Raw genomic sequence first — 15,630 nt, forward strand, 5'->3', positions numbered from 1 at the left:
AAGTTTGAGAACTTGACAGAAATGGGCCTTTTCCTAGCAAATATTGACATGCCAAAACTAAACCAAGATGAGTTAAACCAGCTTAACAGGCCCATATCAAGCATTGAAATAGAAACAGCAATAAGAGACCTCCCAGCTAAGAAAAGTCCAGGACCAGATGGTTTTACAGCGGAATTTTACAAGGCCTTCAAAGCAGAGCTCACACCAATACTCCTCCAACTCTTCAATGAAATTGAAAGAGAAAGCTCACTACCGAACACATTCTATGAAGCCATCATAACCCTCATCCCAAAACCAGGCAGGGACTCATCAAAGAAAGAGAACTATAGACCCATTTCTTTGATGAACATTGATGCAAAACTTCTCAACAAAATTTTGGCCAATCGACTTCAACAATTCATCCAAAAAATCATACACCATGATCAAACAGGATTCATTTCAGGGATGCAAAGCTGGTTCAATATACGCAAATCAATTAATATTATTCATCACATCAACAGGAGCAAGAATAAGAACCACATGGTTATCTCAATAGATGCAGAAAAAGCATTTGACAAGATCCAACACCCCTTTATGATGAAGGTTCTGGAAAAATTAGGAATCCATGGAACATTCCTCAATACAATAAAGGCTGTATATGACAAACCTACAGCCAGCATTATACTCAATGGTGAAAAACTAAAGCCATTTCCTCTTAACTCAGGAACAAGACAAGGATGCCCACTCTCTCCACTTCTCTTCAATCTAGTATTAGAATGCCTAGCTACAGCAATAAGACAAGATGCAGACATAAAGGGGATCCAAATAGGGAAAGAAGAAATAAAACTCTCCCTCTTTGCAGATGACATGATCTTGTATTTAAAGAATCCCATAGACTCCACTCCCAAATTACTCAAGCTGATTCAAAACTTTGGCAAAGTAGCAGGTTATAAAATTAACCCCCAAAAATCAATGGCTTTTCTATATGCCAACAATGAGAAAAGTGTGGCTGAAATTAGGAAAGCAACTCCATTTGTAATAGCCCCACAAAAAATAAAATACCTAGGAATTAACTTAACCAAAGAAGTGAAGGACCTCTATGATGAAAACTTTAAAATCTTGAAAAAGGAAATCAACACAGAACTTAAAAAATGGCAAAACCTCCCATGCTCCTGGATTGGCAAGATTAACATCGTGAAAATGGCAATACTTCCCAAGGCTATCTACAAATTCAACGCGATACCTATCAAAATTCCACCCTCATTCTTCAAGGAAATAGAGGAGGCAATCCAAAAATTCATATGGAACAATAAAAGACCCCGAATAGCAAAAACGCTCCTCAACGGAAAGAACACTGCTGGAGGAATATCAATACCAAATTTCAAACTCTACTATAAAGCCATAGTAATCAAAACAGCGTGGTATTGGCATAAGAACAGACCTCAGGACCAATGGAATAGAATTGAAAACCCAGAAATGAACCTACAGACCTATAGCCATCTAATCTTCGATAAGGAAGCTAAAACAATAGAATGGAAGAAAGACAGCCTCTTCAGTAAATGGTGCTGGCAAAATTGGTTAACTACATGTAGAAAACTTAAGCTAGATCCTTATATATCACCCTGCACCAGAATCAACTCCAAATGGATCAAAGACCTTGAACTCAAAGCAGACACTCTGAAAACATTACAGGATGGAATAGGAGAAACCCTAGGTCTCCTTGGCTCAGGTCGAAATTTTCTGAATAGAGACCCGGAAGCACAACAAATCAAAGAAAGGTTGGACAAATGGGATTGCATAAGATTGCAGAGCTTCTGCAGGGCAAATGACATAGCTGGCAAGATCAATAGAAAGCCCACCGATTGGGAGAAGATCTTTACTAGCCATACAACGGACAAGGGTCTCATATCTAAAATATACTTGGAACTCAAATTAAACCACCCAACAACAAATCCTCAAAGAAACAACTGCCCAATAAATAAGTGGGCGAAAGACTTAAAGAGAAGCTTCTCTGAAGAAGAAAGAAGGATGGCCAATAGACACATGAAGAAATGTTCAACATCCCTAGCCATAAAAGAAATGCAAATCAAAACAACATTGAGATATCACCTCACTCCAGTTAGAACAGCAAAAATCAAGAACTCTAACAACAACAGATGCTGGAGGGGATGTGGACAGAAAGGAACCTTACTTCATTGTTGGTGGGAATGTAAACTTGTTCAACCACTTTGGAAAGCAGTATGGAGGTTCCTCAAAAGACTTCACATAGATCTCCCCTATGATCCAGCAATCCCACTTTTGGGCATTTACCCAAATGTTTACAAACAAGACCACACTAAAGCTACCAGCACGACTATGTTTATTGCAGCATTATTTACCATAGCTAAGATATGGAACCAACCCAGATGCCCCTCAGTAGATGAATGGATCAAGAAAATGTGGTATATATACACAATGGAATTCTATGCCTCCATCAGAAAGAATGACATTTCCCCATTTGTTAGGAAATGGAAAGGTTTGGAAAAAATTATATTAAGTGAAGTAAGCCAGGCCCAAAGAAGCATAGGTCCCATGGTTTCCCTTATTTGCAATATCTAGTATAGGTATGAGTCAAGCGGAAAAGGTCAGATAATGTGATGTTAGGAAAATGAACCCTTAAATATGTATTTTAATGTTTTCGTTTCTTTCATGCATGTGTTTCTAACGCATTTATAAGATTATTTCTTTGTTGCTTTGTATGTCCCTCCCCCACAGTGTAACCCCCGCTTTCACTATATTTGATGTCAGTATAACATGTGGAGGAGATGGGGACAAACAAGTCGTTTAAGGATTCAGGTGGACCTGTTGCAACAATGAGAAGTACAAAATGTCATGTCAAAACCAGCTTTACAATGTCGGTGTGGGGGGGGGGAGGGGGGTATAATTGGGTGGGGGGAGGGGGGTAAAATTGGGTGGGGGGAGGCGGGGAAGGGAAGTGAAGGGTAAACAAAGGAGGAGGCTGCAATGCTTGGTAAGAAATGTATGCATTATCCTGCCCATGTAATTGTAGCCCCTCTGTACAGTATGTTCTCAAATAAAATAAAATACAATTAAAAAAAAATGTGTTCTTCAGTGGTCCATGGGAACTCAGAGAAAGAAAGTATACCTAAATAAACTCAAATCAGTTTCTTTTTCTCTCAAGTGGATATATTAGTACAATAAATTAATCCAGCATGTTCACAACTGAGACCAGGTCATTTTTTAGTCAATGGCCTACAATCTATGAACAATCATAAAACACATAAAAGCACTAGCCTATATTTTAAAATTGTTTTATATTTTTCTTTCTTTGTGCCAGTTCTGGGATTTAAACTCAGAACCTGGGAGCTGTACCTGAGTCAAGGCTAGCGCTATGCTATACTACTTGAGCAACAGTTCTACTTCTGGCTTTTTGGTAGTTAACTGGAGATTTGAACCTCAATTCTCAGATCTCAGAGTCCTGGGTAGCTAGGATTACAGATGCCAGCCATGTATACTCAGCTTAGCCCATATTTTAAAAGGGCACGTCCTCATAGGTATCTTTGACATTTTTATTTTTCATATGAAGATTAAAGGGAATTTCTTTGTGGGAACAGCAAAAGATTTGTCATGAAACATACATTTAAAACCAGTTAAAGATGTAGGTGTTCAGCTCACCCTTGTGCTATCCCAGAATAGAACCAACCAGCTGGCTATTAGTTCATTTGCATGTTTTTTTCAGCATTAAAATATGTGTTATTTTTTGGGAAGAGGAGATCTGGGAACTCAAACTTGGTATCTGATACTTTTGCTCACTGGCTGGCACCCTACCACCTGAGCCATGCCTCCAACCCCTAGAATATGTTCTTAGCCCAAGGGGAGAGGTGGATGGCAGAAAAGGGGCTATGGAGTAGAATTTCTGAAATCATAGGTCCAAGTTCCATAACTAATTTTAGATTTAACTTCTTTGATGTACAGAATAGTGTTTTGTATATAATTTTTTTGGGGGGGGGTTTGGTCGTGGGGCCTGAACTCTGGGCCTGGGCGCTGTCCCTCAGCTCTTCAGCTCAAAGCTAGCGCTCTACCACTTGAGCCACAGCATCACTTCTGGCTTTTTACTTTTTGCTTATGTGGTGCTGAGGAATCGAACCCAGGGCCTCATGCATGCAAGGCAAGTGCTCTACCACTGAGCTACCTTCCCAGCCCCTCTGTATATAATTTTTAAAGATGAGACTTTCATAAAGCTCATAAGATGCAGACCAACATACCCTGTATTATAAATTCCTCCCCCAATCATATAAACTTACCAAAAATGTAAATTCAACTTTGAAAGAAAATTTAGATCTATGTAAGTGGAACTGTGGGCTATATTTGGAGGGCTAGCTGAGGGAAAAAAAGAAAAAAGGGCATGGGTGCCTGGTCCTTCTTGTGTCTATCAGCACCACTTCCCTGGTTCATCTGGCCAGTCTGACTTATAAGAAAGGAATATATGCCTTTCTCCTGTTTTACATCCTCTGCATGAAAATCTTTTACTTCCACTTTCATCATCCCTTCTGTTGCCTCCCATACCAGGTGATTGTAGACACCATCATTTTCCTTTTACAGAGAGAGAATTAAGTATTTAGCCCATACATACCACTCCAAATATGCCAGTGATAGCCTAAGAGCTAACTTACACTATAGAATTCCAGTCCAAATAGTTTTGTTCCATATCTCAAATAAATAAATATATCTGCATGATAGTTCTGAAATACTGTCTTTCTGAAGTTTATTTTCCCTTTTACCTTTTTAATTGAGTTAATGTCTTACTTCTAGTAGTCATATTTAAATAGTTATAATTATATAATTTTTTATTATACTTAAGACTATCAATAGTAATGTTCTAAGATAAACTATAAAGGATTTGCAAAGGAATGATAGCAAATATATAAAATGACCTTCACTCTCATTAGTAGCCTAGTAAAATCAAATGAAAATAAATGGAAATAATATTTTGGATATCTAATAAAGGAGAAAACAGCCTGTTGGATCTTGGGTGAAGAGGAATTAGGCTTTTATACATACATAGTAGTGGTAAAACAAGTTGGAAGAATTATTCCTTATGAGATACCATATTTTTTAAAAATTTTAAAGTGTGACCAGTTGGTAACAATGAAGTTACAATATATCAATAATGACTATAGTGAGACTAAAGGTATTTATCTGACATTTTATTTTCTAGTTCTAGACTGGTATAGAGAAGATTCTGATTAAAAGTAGAACCAGGGGGGGAAAAACACACTAAGCCCCAAGTGAAACCAGCAAGAGAACATACAGGAACTTAGGAAACATAGAAAAGGTAGCAGCCAGGGAGAACGTATGGACCACAGAGGGGCTGTGGTGACAGAGAAGCACCACACACAGAAGCCAGTGACATAGCCATCACGCTGTCTTCACTGAGAAGGACTCTAAGGCGGGCTCTATAGTAAACCAAATGTACTACAGTATAAAAATCCTCCAGAAATCATTTACTGAAACTATTATACACTTAAAATAGGAAGAACAAGGCCCTAGGTTCAATCTCTAGTACCAAGGTGGTGGGGTAAAAAAAGATAAAAATAAGGAAAATAGGACCAATAATTGATCTATATTCCAATAGCCATATCCAAGAGTTATTAACGTGACACTTGGTAAAACTGAATTGACCTGCTATCTCCTTAGTACAAGATAGATTAAAATATAAGTCAAAATAAGAATTCTCTATAGAAAGTTATAACCTGATCAAACAGAGCTATACTATTCAGACAATAGAAAAGGCATTAAATCTGAGGCTGCTTCATTTGTAAGAAATATTACAAAGGAGGCACACCATGACTGCCTTGGTTTTTCAACTGGCTTCTCCATTTATTCCAGGTTGCTTAATATAGTATAGTTCCACATTCACTCTTCTAAGTAGTTCACCCTATGTCTGAGCTTACCACTTCCTTTTAGGAGAGGCAAAAAACAACTGCATTTCTTTTTATTATTATTTTGAAATAAGCCAATTTATTTTGGGGGGATTTTTTTTGTATATTTTTTAATTGTAAAAATACTGTACAGAGGGATTATAGTTACATGAGTAAGGTAAGGAGTATATTTCCTATCAAGTACTGTTACCTCCTTCTTTGTTTTTCCCCTACCATCCCTTCCCTCCCTACTGCCCCAACTCCTGCCCCCACCAAGTTGTAAAGTTTGTTTTCAACATAGTGTTTGTACATCTCATTGTTACAATGGGTCAACTTGTATCCTTATTTCAGCATTTTGTTATTTCACTTCCCCTCCCCAAACCATGGGGGAAGAACATAAAAAAGAACAAAAAAAAATCACATGGTACATTATAAATACATTAAAACAACAGCAAGAAAGATAAAACTACTTTTGTCCCTATCTTGGGGTTCATTTAGCTTAGCATCATCTTACATGGTCATATGTACATAGCTTTTGACCTATTCTGCTTGTCGTAGATATATACTAGTTATTGCAAAAATAAGGGAAACCATGGGACCTATGTTTCTTTGGGCCTGGTAAAATAAGCCAATTCCTAAACTCATGGCTAAAAGCCAAATGTAAATGTATCTTTTTTTGTAAATTGTAAATGCTTATTTTTGCTGTAAACTAAGATATCAGAATAAACATAATTAGACTTTTTCCCTCTTGTTTTATTTTATCTTCTTTATTTACTTTATTTATTTTATTTACTTTATCTTCAATAGTTACATATGCTCCTCTAAAGTCTAGAAAAAACCTCATTCCTTGAGTGTCTGTTATAGTATCCACTAGAATAAATAAGTTCATAATATAACTATGTTGATTTTTCTATGCTGTACATTATTTTAGACAAGGAGAATCCTTACATAAACAATGGAAGTGTCATGGAAGTGTCAACGAAGTCTTCTGCGTTTTTTAGTAGTATACAGCATTAACTGTGACATTCACACACTCCAGATGTACTCAATCAAATATGTGACCAGCCTTCAAGTACATTAATTTTTTTTAAATCCCACCTTTGGTAGCACATGATAATGTTACCCATGAATTTGTTGCTATTCTATTTTCTGAGTTCCTTTAGTGGTCAAGGGAAAATATTTCAGAGATAAGATTTGAGAAACAGAGTAAGATTGACTAGAGTATAAGATAAAAAAATGTAATCTCTTAATTCTATCCTTTTACGGGGGACATCTAATCACAAGTGCTTATTAAGCAGTTCAATGACAGAAAAAACTCTGTTCTCTCTATAGAGTATATTTCCAGCACACAGAATATAATTGGATTTTAAATAGTAGCTGGAAATATTAATTCACCTTTCCATTTGTATAAATATTTATAGACGTATATAAAAAGGTATATATTTGCCATTATTGAAGGATTAATAAATTTTTTGTTGTTGTTTTATTTAAAAAAATTTTTTTTTAATTTTTTTAAATTTAATTTTATTTGTGAACATACTGTACAGAGGGGTTACAATTACATGGGCAGGATAATGCGTACATTTCTTACCAAGTTGGAAGGTAAAATAGATTATTGTACTTAAAAAATCACACTTCTAATTAAGTCAAATGCTTATCATAATCTTACCATATGTAGCAAAAGTTCTTCTTTGCTGTTCGAACATGAAATCATTGATATGAGCTGGTTCAGCATATCCAGATAGCATATTTCTAGGGGCAGCCATTTGCTGTGTCCTAAAGGGATTTTCTGGTCCAAACTATGATGTTACAAAGGAGAAAAGAAAAAAAAAAAAAACTTAAGTTCTCATTGTAGGCAAGATAGAATTATTGAAATTACTGTATAATGTATTTTCAATTCAAAATCACTGGGAGCTTATTAGCCTATATGGAAGCTTGCTAGGCTCCTATGGTCTAGTGCAACTGGACAATGCTGATGAACATTATTCCTTAGCCAGAGATAAAAGCATCCCACTCACCCAAGCCTATACATGACTACTACTTTAAGAGCTTGTAGCTACATGTGCTTATTGGCTACTGAAGTGACATCACTGTAGTAAGTTGATAGTATTGCCCTGGATAATTGAGGATTACTATGGATTTTTCTATATTATGATTTGGGTGATATTTAGTGATATTTTACCAAAAAAGCACTGAAATATAATTTAAAAAAACATTTTTTCCTCCACTACTTATGACTTTGTCAGAAGTAGAGAAACAGAATCTTCTATGTCTACCATAGTGCCCAGCATATAGAAAGCATTAGTGAACAAAAGATTAATCAGAATCCTAGTTGGGGCACAGGATAACAAAAAAGACAGTAAAATTAAGTGTTTGAAACTTTGAAAAGTCCCATTGTGACTTATGGAACCAAACAGTGCCATCATTGCCAATATGTATGTAGTGCTTTGGTTTTCCAGAAGATCTCTGAAATAGGGTCTGGGAAGGTGGCTCAGTGGTAGAACACTTGCCTTGCATGCATGAGGCCCTGGGTTCAATTCCTCAGCACCACATAAGCAAAAAGAAAAAAGCCGGAAGTGGCGCTGTGGCTCAAGTGGTAGAGTGCTAGCGTTGAGCTGAAGAGCTGAGGGACAGCGCCCAGGCCCAGAGTTCAGGCCCCACAACCGGACCCCCCCCCAAAAAAAAATATCTCTGAAATATTACTTAAGATGGTTTGTGCAAAAATCCTAGAAAGTTAGATACTTTGCTTCTTATAACACAAAGTAAAAAGCCAAATATGATATATTTTACCTGCCCAAGGGGTAAAAACGTTTTACCAACTAATAGACCAAGGTTGAACAAGCTCAAGCATCTTTTCACACCATAACATTTCTCAAATAGACACTCATAGTCTCTAACTTGTAAAAATGTAGATTCAGATGTACCAGAATACAAGTTCAATCTTTGTTTTAAAATGAATAAAATGAGCTTTCCACTTTGGAAAGAATGAGCATAACAATTTTTCTTACTTGAACTCTGGAAAATCGACTGTACTAGAATATTTTAACATCAGAACATCTTGGGTCAGCATCATTAGGAACAATCTTTTTTTGTGATACATTTCTAGAGCCACAAATGTAAATTACTGATTTTCTTCTAATAAGTACCCTATCTTCTCCAGATCAACATTGTAAATGTTGATAAATCTGAATTTATGTTATTCTAACCAATAAAGAGCTGTGTGTGGTGGTGTGTGCTTATGACCTCAACCACATAGGAAGTATAAATAAGAGGAATGCAGCAGAGGCCAGCTCAGACAAAAGTGAGACCCTATTTTTGAAACATAAGAGCAAGAGAGCTGGGGTATAAAGTAAATCGTAAATCACCTGCCTGGCAAGTCTAAGGCTCTAAATTCAAATACCAGTACTGAAAAAAAAAAAAAGGAGAGACAGAAAACCTAATAAAAAGAAGACTTATGAATAAGTAGATGGGAAAAAACACATCACTAATCTCAGAGAAATGAAAATTAAAATCAGCATGAATAATCATCTCATATCTGTTAGAATGCTATCATCAAAAAGACAAAAGATAATTAGTGCTGGCAAGGATGAGGAGAAAAAGAATCCATCCACATTGTTTGGTGGAAATGTACAGGCAACACAGTATGGAGCATTCTGGAAAATTAAAAATAGAACTGCTATATGATCTAGCAATCTGTAAGGTTTATATACATGTCACAGACATCTATACGCCTATGTATAGTTCAAGATTATTTACAATAGGTGAGATACAGAATCAACCTAAGTAGTGTCAACTGATACAGAAAATACAGTACCCCTCCCCACACACACACAATGGAAAAGCATTCAGCCTAAGAAAAAAAGAAGGAAGTCCTGTTATTTGTTTCAAGACAGATGAACCTGAGTTATGTGCTGGTGGCTCACGCCTTATCCTACCTACTCAGGAGACTAAGATCTGAGGATCACAGAAAAGTCCACATGAGACTCTTATCTCCGATAAACTACTCAAAAAAACTGGAAGTTGTGCCATGGTTCAAATAGTAGGATGCTAGTCTTGAGTACAAAGAGGCTCAGGGACAGCACCCAGGCCCTGAGTTTAAGCCCCACGATGGGTAAAACAAAGCCACACACACATACCCGCAAGCCCGCTTGTGCACACGCGCGCACGCACACGCGAGCACACGCGCACACACACACACACACACACACACACACACACACACACACACACGAATCTGAGGATCTATGTTAAATGAGCTTGGAACAAAAAAATAAGTACTAGATAATCTTTTTTTCTTGTTTTAATTTTGATTTAATGCACTATTAATATAATTTAATGCTATTATGTTCAGTGGGTATTACTTATTTTTAACACATTTTTATTGTAAAAATACTTACAGAGGGGTTATAGTTACATGAGCAAGGCAATGAGCATATTTCCTATCAAGCATTGCAAACCCCCGTCCCCCCTCAAACTGTAAAGTTGGTTTTTTAACAGAGTGTCTTGTGCATCTCATTGTTACAATAGATCAACCTGTATCTCTATTTAAGCATTTTGTTTTTTTCCCTTCCCTCCCCAAATTAGAAAAATGTATATACAAGATGAAGGGCACGGAAATCAAATACAGTGAAAACAGGGGTTATACCGTTGGGGAGGAACATACAAAGCAACAACAAAAAAATCACATGGTACATTATAAATACATTAGAAACAATAGCAAGAAAGAAAAAAAAACCATTTGTGTCCCTATCTTGGGGTTCATTTAGCTTAACATCATCTTATCTGGTCATATGTACATAGCTTTTGACCGTTTCTGCTTGTCCCAGACATATACTAGTTATTGAAAATAAGGGAAACCATGGGACCTATGTTTCTTTGGGCCTGGCTTACTTCACTTAATATAATTTTTTCCAAGTCTTTTCCATTTCCTAACAAATGGGGCAATGCCATTCTTTCTGATGGGTTGGTTCCGTATCTTAGCTATGGTAAATAATGCTGCAATAAACAGTTGTGCTGGTAGCTTTAGTATGTTCTTGTTTGTGATCATTTGGGTAAATGCCCAAAAGGGGGATTGCTGGGTCATAAGGGAGCTCTATGTGGAGTCTTTTGAGGAACCTCCATACTGCTTTCCAAAGTAGTTGAACAAGTTTACACTCCCACAAACAATGCAGTAAGGTTCCCTTCTGGCACATCCCCTCCAGCATCTGTTGTTATTAGAGTTCTTGATTATAGCCATTCTAACTGGGCTGAGGTGGAATCTCAATGTTGTTTTGATTTGCAATTCTTTTATGGATAGAGAGGTTGAGCATTTCTTCATGTGTCTATTGGCCATTCTTATTTCCTCTTCGGAGAAGTTTCTCTTTAAGTCTTTAGCCCACTTATTTATTGGGCAGTTGTTTCTTTGAGGATTTGTTGTTGGGGAGATTTAATTTTCTGAGTTCCAAGTATATTTTAGATATGAGACTCTTGTCTGTTGTATGGCTAGTGAAGATCTTCTCCCAATCCATGGGCTTTCTATTGATCTTGCTAGCTATATTGTTTGCCATGCAGAAGCTCTGCAGCTTCATGTAATCCCATTTGTCCAACCTTTCTTTGATTTGTTGTTTCTGGGTCTCTATTAAGAAAATTTTGGCCTGTGCCAAGAAGACCTAGGGTTTCTCTTATTCCTTCCTATAATGTTTTCAGGCTGTCTGCTTTGACTCGGAGGTCTTTGATCCATTTGGAGTTGATTCTGGTGCAGGGTTATATATAAGGATCTAGCTTTAGTTTTCTACAGGTGATTAACCAATTTTGCCAGCACCATTTACTGAAGAGGCTGTCTTTCTTCCATTCTATTGTTTTTAGCTCCCTTATGGAAGATTAGGTGTCTTTAGGACTGTGGGCTCATTTCTGGGTTTTCAATTCTATTCTATTGGTCCTCAGGTCTGTTCTAGTGCCAGTACCAAGCTGTTTTGATTACTATGGCTTTGTTGTAGACTTTGAACTTTGGTATTGATATTCCTCCAGCACTATCCTTTCTGTTAAGGATCGTTTTTGCTATTTGGGGTCTTTTATTGATCCATATGAATTTTTGGATTGCTTCTTCTATTTCATTGAAGAATGAGGTTAGAATATTGATAGCTATTGCATTGAATTTGTAGATACCCTTGGGAAGTATTGCCATTTTCATGACGTTGATCCTTCCAATCTAGGAGCATAAGAGGTTTTTCCACTTCCTAAGTTCTGCTTTGATTTCCTTTTTCAGGTTTTTAAGGTTTTCATCATAGAGGTCCTTCACTTCTTTAGCTAATTCCTAGGTATTTTATTTTTTGAGGGGCTATTACAAAAGGATTTGCTTTCCTGATTTCAGCCGTGCTCTTTTCATTGTTGGCATACAGAAAAGCCATTGATTTCTGAGGGTTAATTAGAATTACACAAAGTTGAAAACACAAGCAAAGAGTAGAGTGGTGGTTACCAAGAGCAGTGGGGTATAAGGCTTATGGATAATGTTGACCAAAGAATGTAAGATTTCATTACAGAGGAGGAGTAAGCTCAGGGAAACTATTGTGCTATTTTGGAATGGTATTCTTCGAAGACAGGTAAATCATCTCTCAAATGGTAGAAGTGAAAGAACTTTACTTACGAAACACATTTTTAATGTGAGAAGATGCTAGTAGATAACTCAGAGATTTAGTATTATGAGGTAGTAATTTTCAAAAGTCTTTGAAAGAAGAGTTCTTAAGAGCCACTATCTTAGAAATATCTCATTATTACATAGTAGACATTAAGAAAATTTATACTAAAAAACTAAATACACAAAATCATAACTGTAAGTTCACACAGGGAAAAACCCCAAATATGTGAATTAGTATTATATACAGATTTTTGTTAAAATTTTAATATATATATATATATATATATTTTTTTTTTTTTTTTTTTTTTTTTTTGTCAGTCATGGGGCTTGAACTCTGGGCCTGGGTGCTGTTTCCTAGCTCTTCAGCTCAAGGCTAGCACTCTACCACTTGAGCCACAGCACCACTTCTGGTTTTCTGGTAGTTTATTGGAGATAAGAGTCTCACAGACTATTCTGCCTGGGCTGGCTGTGAACCACAATCCTCAGATCTCAGCCTCCTGAGTAGCTAGGAATATTTATAGCAGTCATTAATGTTTAAAAATTTACAAACATATTTAAAGGTGGGATGTGCCTATTAACTGCATTATTTCTATAAATTAGAAAAAGATAACCACAATTCAATTTTATTGCAGGATACTTAAAGCAAAGTTTAAACATTATTTGTATAAGAAAATTTCTTAATGCTAGTTCTTATGACCTTGGAGCCCAGTTTCTTATAAAATAAGAGGTAAGCCACATGATTTCTAAGTTCATTTTGGTATTAACATTTATAGCAGCCCTTATAGCCACTTTTAACAGTAACTGGTATTTTTCTTTTTCCTTAGCTTTTATATTTTTTTATTGAAAGTACTATTATTTAAAGGAGTCTAAAATTCTTCCTGAGATCTGTAAGTTTAAATAAGTTAATAAATACATTTTCCCCTAAGATACTAAAAAAGAATTGAATGAAATAAAAAAAATTACTAGATGGGAATAATTAGGCTATTATGAATTTTATACAGCCTACAATTTAAGAAAACTTATCTAGACAAATAGATAAACCAAGAAAAACTCCTTAGTTGGAAGGAACACTGTTTTACAAAATAAGAATTTGGTTAATTTTCAGAACTAGCAAAGTCAAAGATATAGCAATGTACCCAGCAAACTCCATCATGGCCTTTCAACTGATCTTTCAGTTATAGAGAGAGAATGAGAGATCAGGACCTGAATCTTCAAAAAATGTCACTTGCTGGCAATATAATCAGTGACCTGGTTTCCCTGCTATGAAATAATGATAGACTATTTACTTCATAGGGACATAAGCAGAACAAAATGAGCAAAGTTTTATTAATCCCTCAGTAGTAAAGTAGTTCTGTATTATGCAAACCCTTAACAAATAAGTCTCCCTAAAAATTCAGTTTTGATGATGTGATCTCTCTATGTAAGAGCCTCAGAAATCAGGGACATACCTATGGCTCAGGCCTCCATTGTAAGCAGAAGGCCTTGAGTTCAAACCCTCGAACTACCAAAACAAACAATCAATCAAAACCCTCAGAAATCTATCAGCTATTCATCAAGACCAACTTTCTCTTGGCTCCCTAAACCCTGAACAGTATTTTACAAAGTACCATTCTAGGGTTTTATGGGTTTTTTTAGGTCTTTTAATTTAGATATCTGCTTTCTGAGTGAAAAATCTATAATAACCATTCATATAAAAATTAGCAACTTCTGTGGTAATGATACCATACAAAACATTTAATAACTTTTACATGATCCATTCCAGTTATTTACATTAAAAGAGCCTCCTGGAGACATAATAATCTAAATACCACATGGAATTTTAGATACCTTCCCAGACTGGGATGTATACATAAGAACAGAGGATCTTTTATTGTTATCAGCCTCTCAATCCACTTATATAGGTTACTTACAGGCACAAGGTACTGTTTTTAAACAATACAAAGCATACATGCTGATGGAATATTGCTGATGAAAAATGCAGGTATCACATAAGATAAAGGAAAAACTTTCACCTATTTAATTTTGTAGACTAAATCTCCTAATAAAACTTTAAAATTAGTAGAATCTAAATAGATACATACTCATAAATTATGACATAGTTCCATATTTTACGTCCTGTTGAAGTATAATTTAAAAATTCTTAATGCGGTTTGATTTTTAATAAAATCAAGTCAAGGCCTATTTCCTTCACAATATTATCACAAAAATTTTACCTGCTCTTTAAATTTTTTCTTGAAAGTTCTGAAAATTATAATTTTATAAAGCAATATTCGGTTCTATATAAGACTAACAAACTGAAGAAAAACAGACATAGAAATACGTTGATATCACAGTGTCATATACCACATTACTTCCAAATTTTCTCATTTTCTTAATTTAGGAGCTCTATTTTACTCAAGGACAGTTCATTTAAAAATCATGAAACATATATGTAATATACAACCTCTCTTCAGTGAGGCAGCTGAAATGGTGCCAAGGGAATGAGAAAGTCTATATCGTTCACTAGTCTAGAGAGCCTTAAATAATAAAATAAAAGCTAAGATGTCCTAGAGGCTCAAGAGCATGAGAATAAGACTGTATTCACTGCCTCTAGAGAGTAGCCAGAGCACTATCTAAATATAAGCACTGCCATTGTTGGCTATGCTACACATTTTAATGGCCACCTTTGAAGTACCATGGAAATCTAGGCCAAACACATGAATTCATTCTTGAACTCTGAAATAACAGACAAAAGACAAGGACTATATGTTATTAAATGAAAAGTACTAAGAAGATAATAGCACTTCACCTGAACCTTTAAGGTGCATGCCAAAGACCCTGCTTCTAAAGCCTAATTTCTGTTTTATAATGACTATTTTTTGGCATCTCTATTTGTTAATCAAGCATCTTTTCCATTTTAATGTTTAGGAGTGTAATTTTTTTTTTTTTTTGGTTGGTTGTGGGGCTTGAGGGCGCTGTCCCTCAGCTCTTCAGCTTAAGGTGAGCACTCTACCACTTGAGCTACAGCGCCACTTCCGGTTTTCTGGTGGTTTATTGGAGATAGGAGTCTCACGGTCTCTCCTGCCAGGGCTGGCTTTGAGCCGTGATCCTCAGATCTCAGCCTCCTGAGTACCTAGG

The 15,630-nt window shown here is 36.0% G+C and overlaps 1 protein-coding gene across 2 annotated transcripts in view; it reads right to left on the reverse strand.

Annotated features, from left to right (window-relative positions):
• The window catches only part of Cdc40 (cell division cycle 40), a 47,466-nt gene that overhangs the window by 22,790 nt on the left and 9,046 nt on the right, over positions 1 to 15,630 (reverse strand). For both annotated transcript variants that reach the window (XM_070010636.1, XM_070010637.1), the window contains one exon: positions 7,570 to 7,699. In XM_070010636.1, coding sequence (XP_069866737.1) covers positions 7,570 to 7,699 — 130 coding nt within the window. The remainder of the gene's footprint in view (positions 1 to 7,569; positions 7,700 to 15,630) is intronic.

This window comes from Dipodomys merriami, unplaced genomic scaffold (genome assembly GCF_024711535.1).
Source record: "Dipodomys merriami isolate MVZ:Mamm:240054 unplaced genomic scaffold, mDipMer1.0.p SCAF_8, whole genome shotgun sequence".
In the NCBI taxonomy this organism is placed as follows: domain Eukaryota; kingdom Metazoa; phylum Chordata; class Mammalia; order Rodentia; family Heteromyidae; genus Dipodomys; species Dipodomys merriami.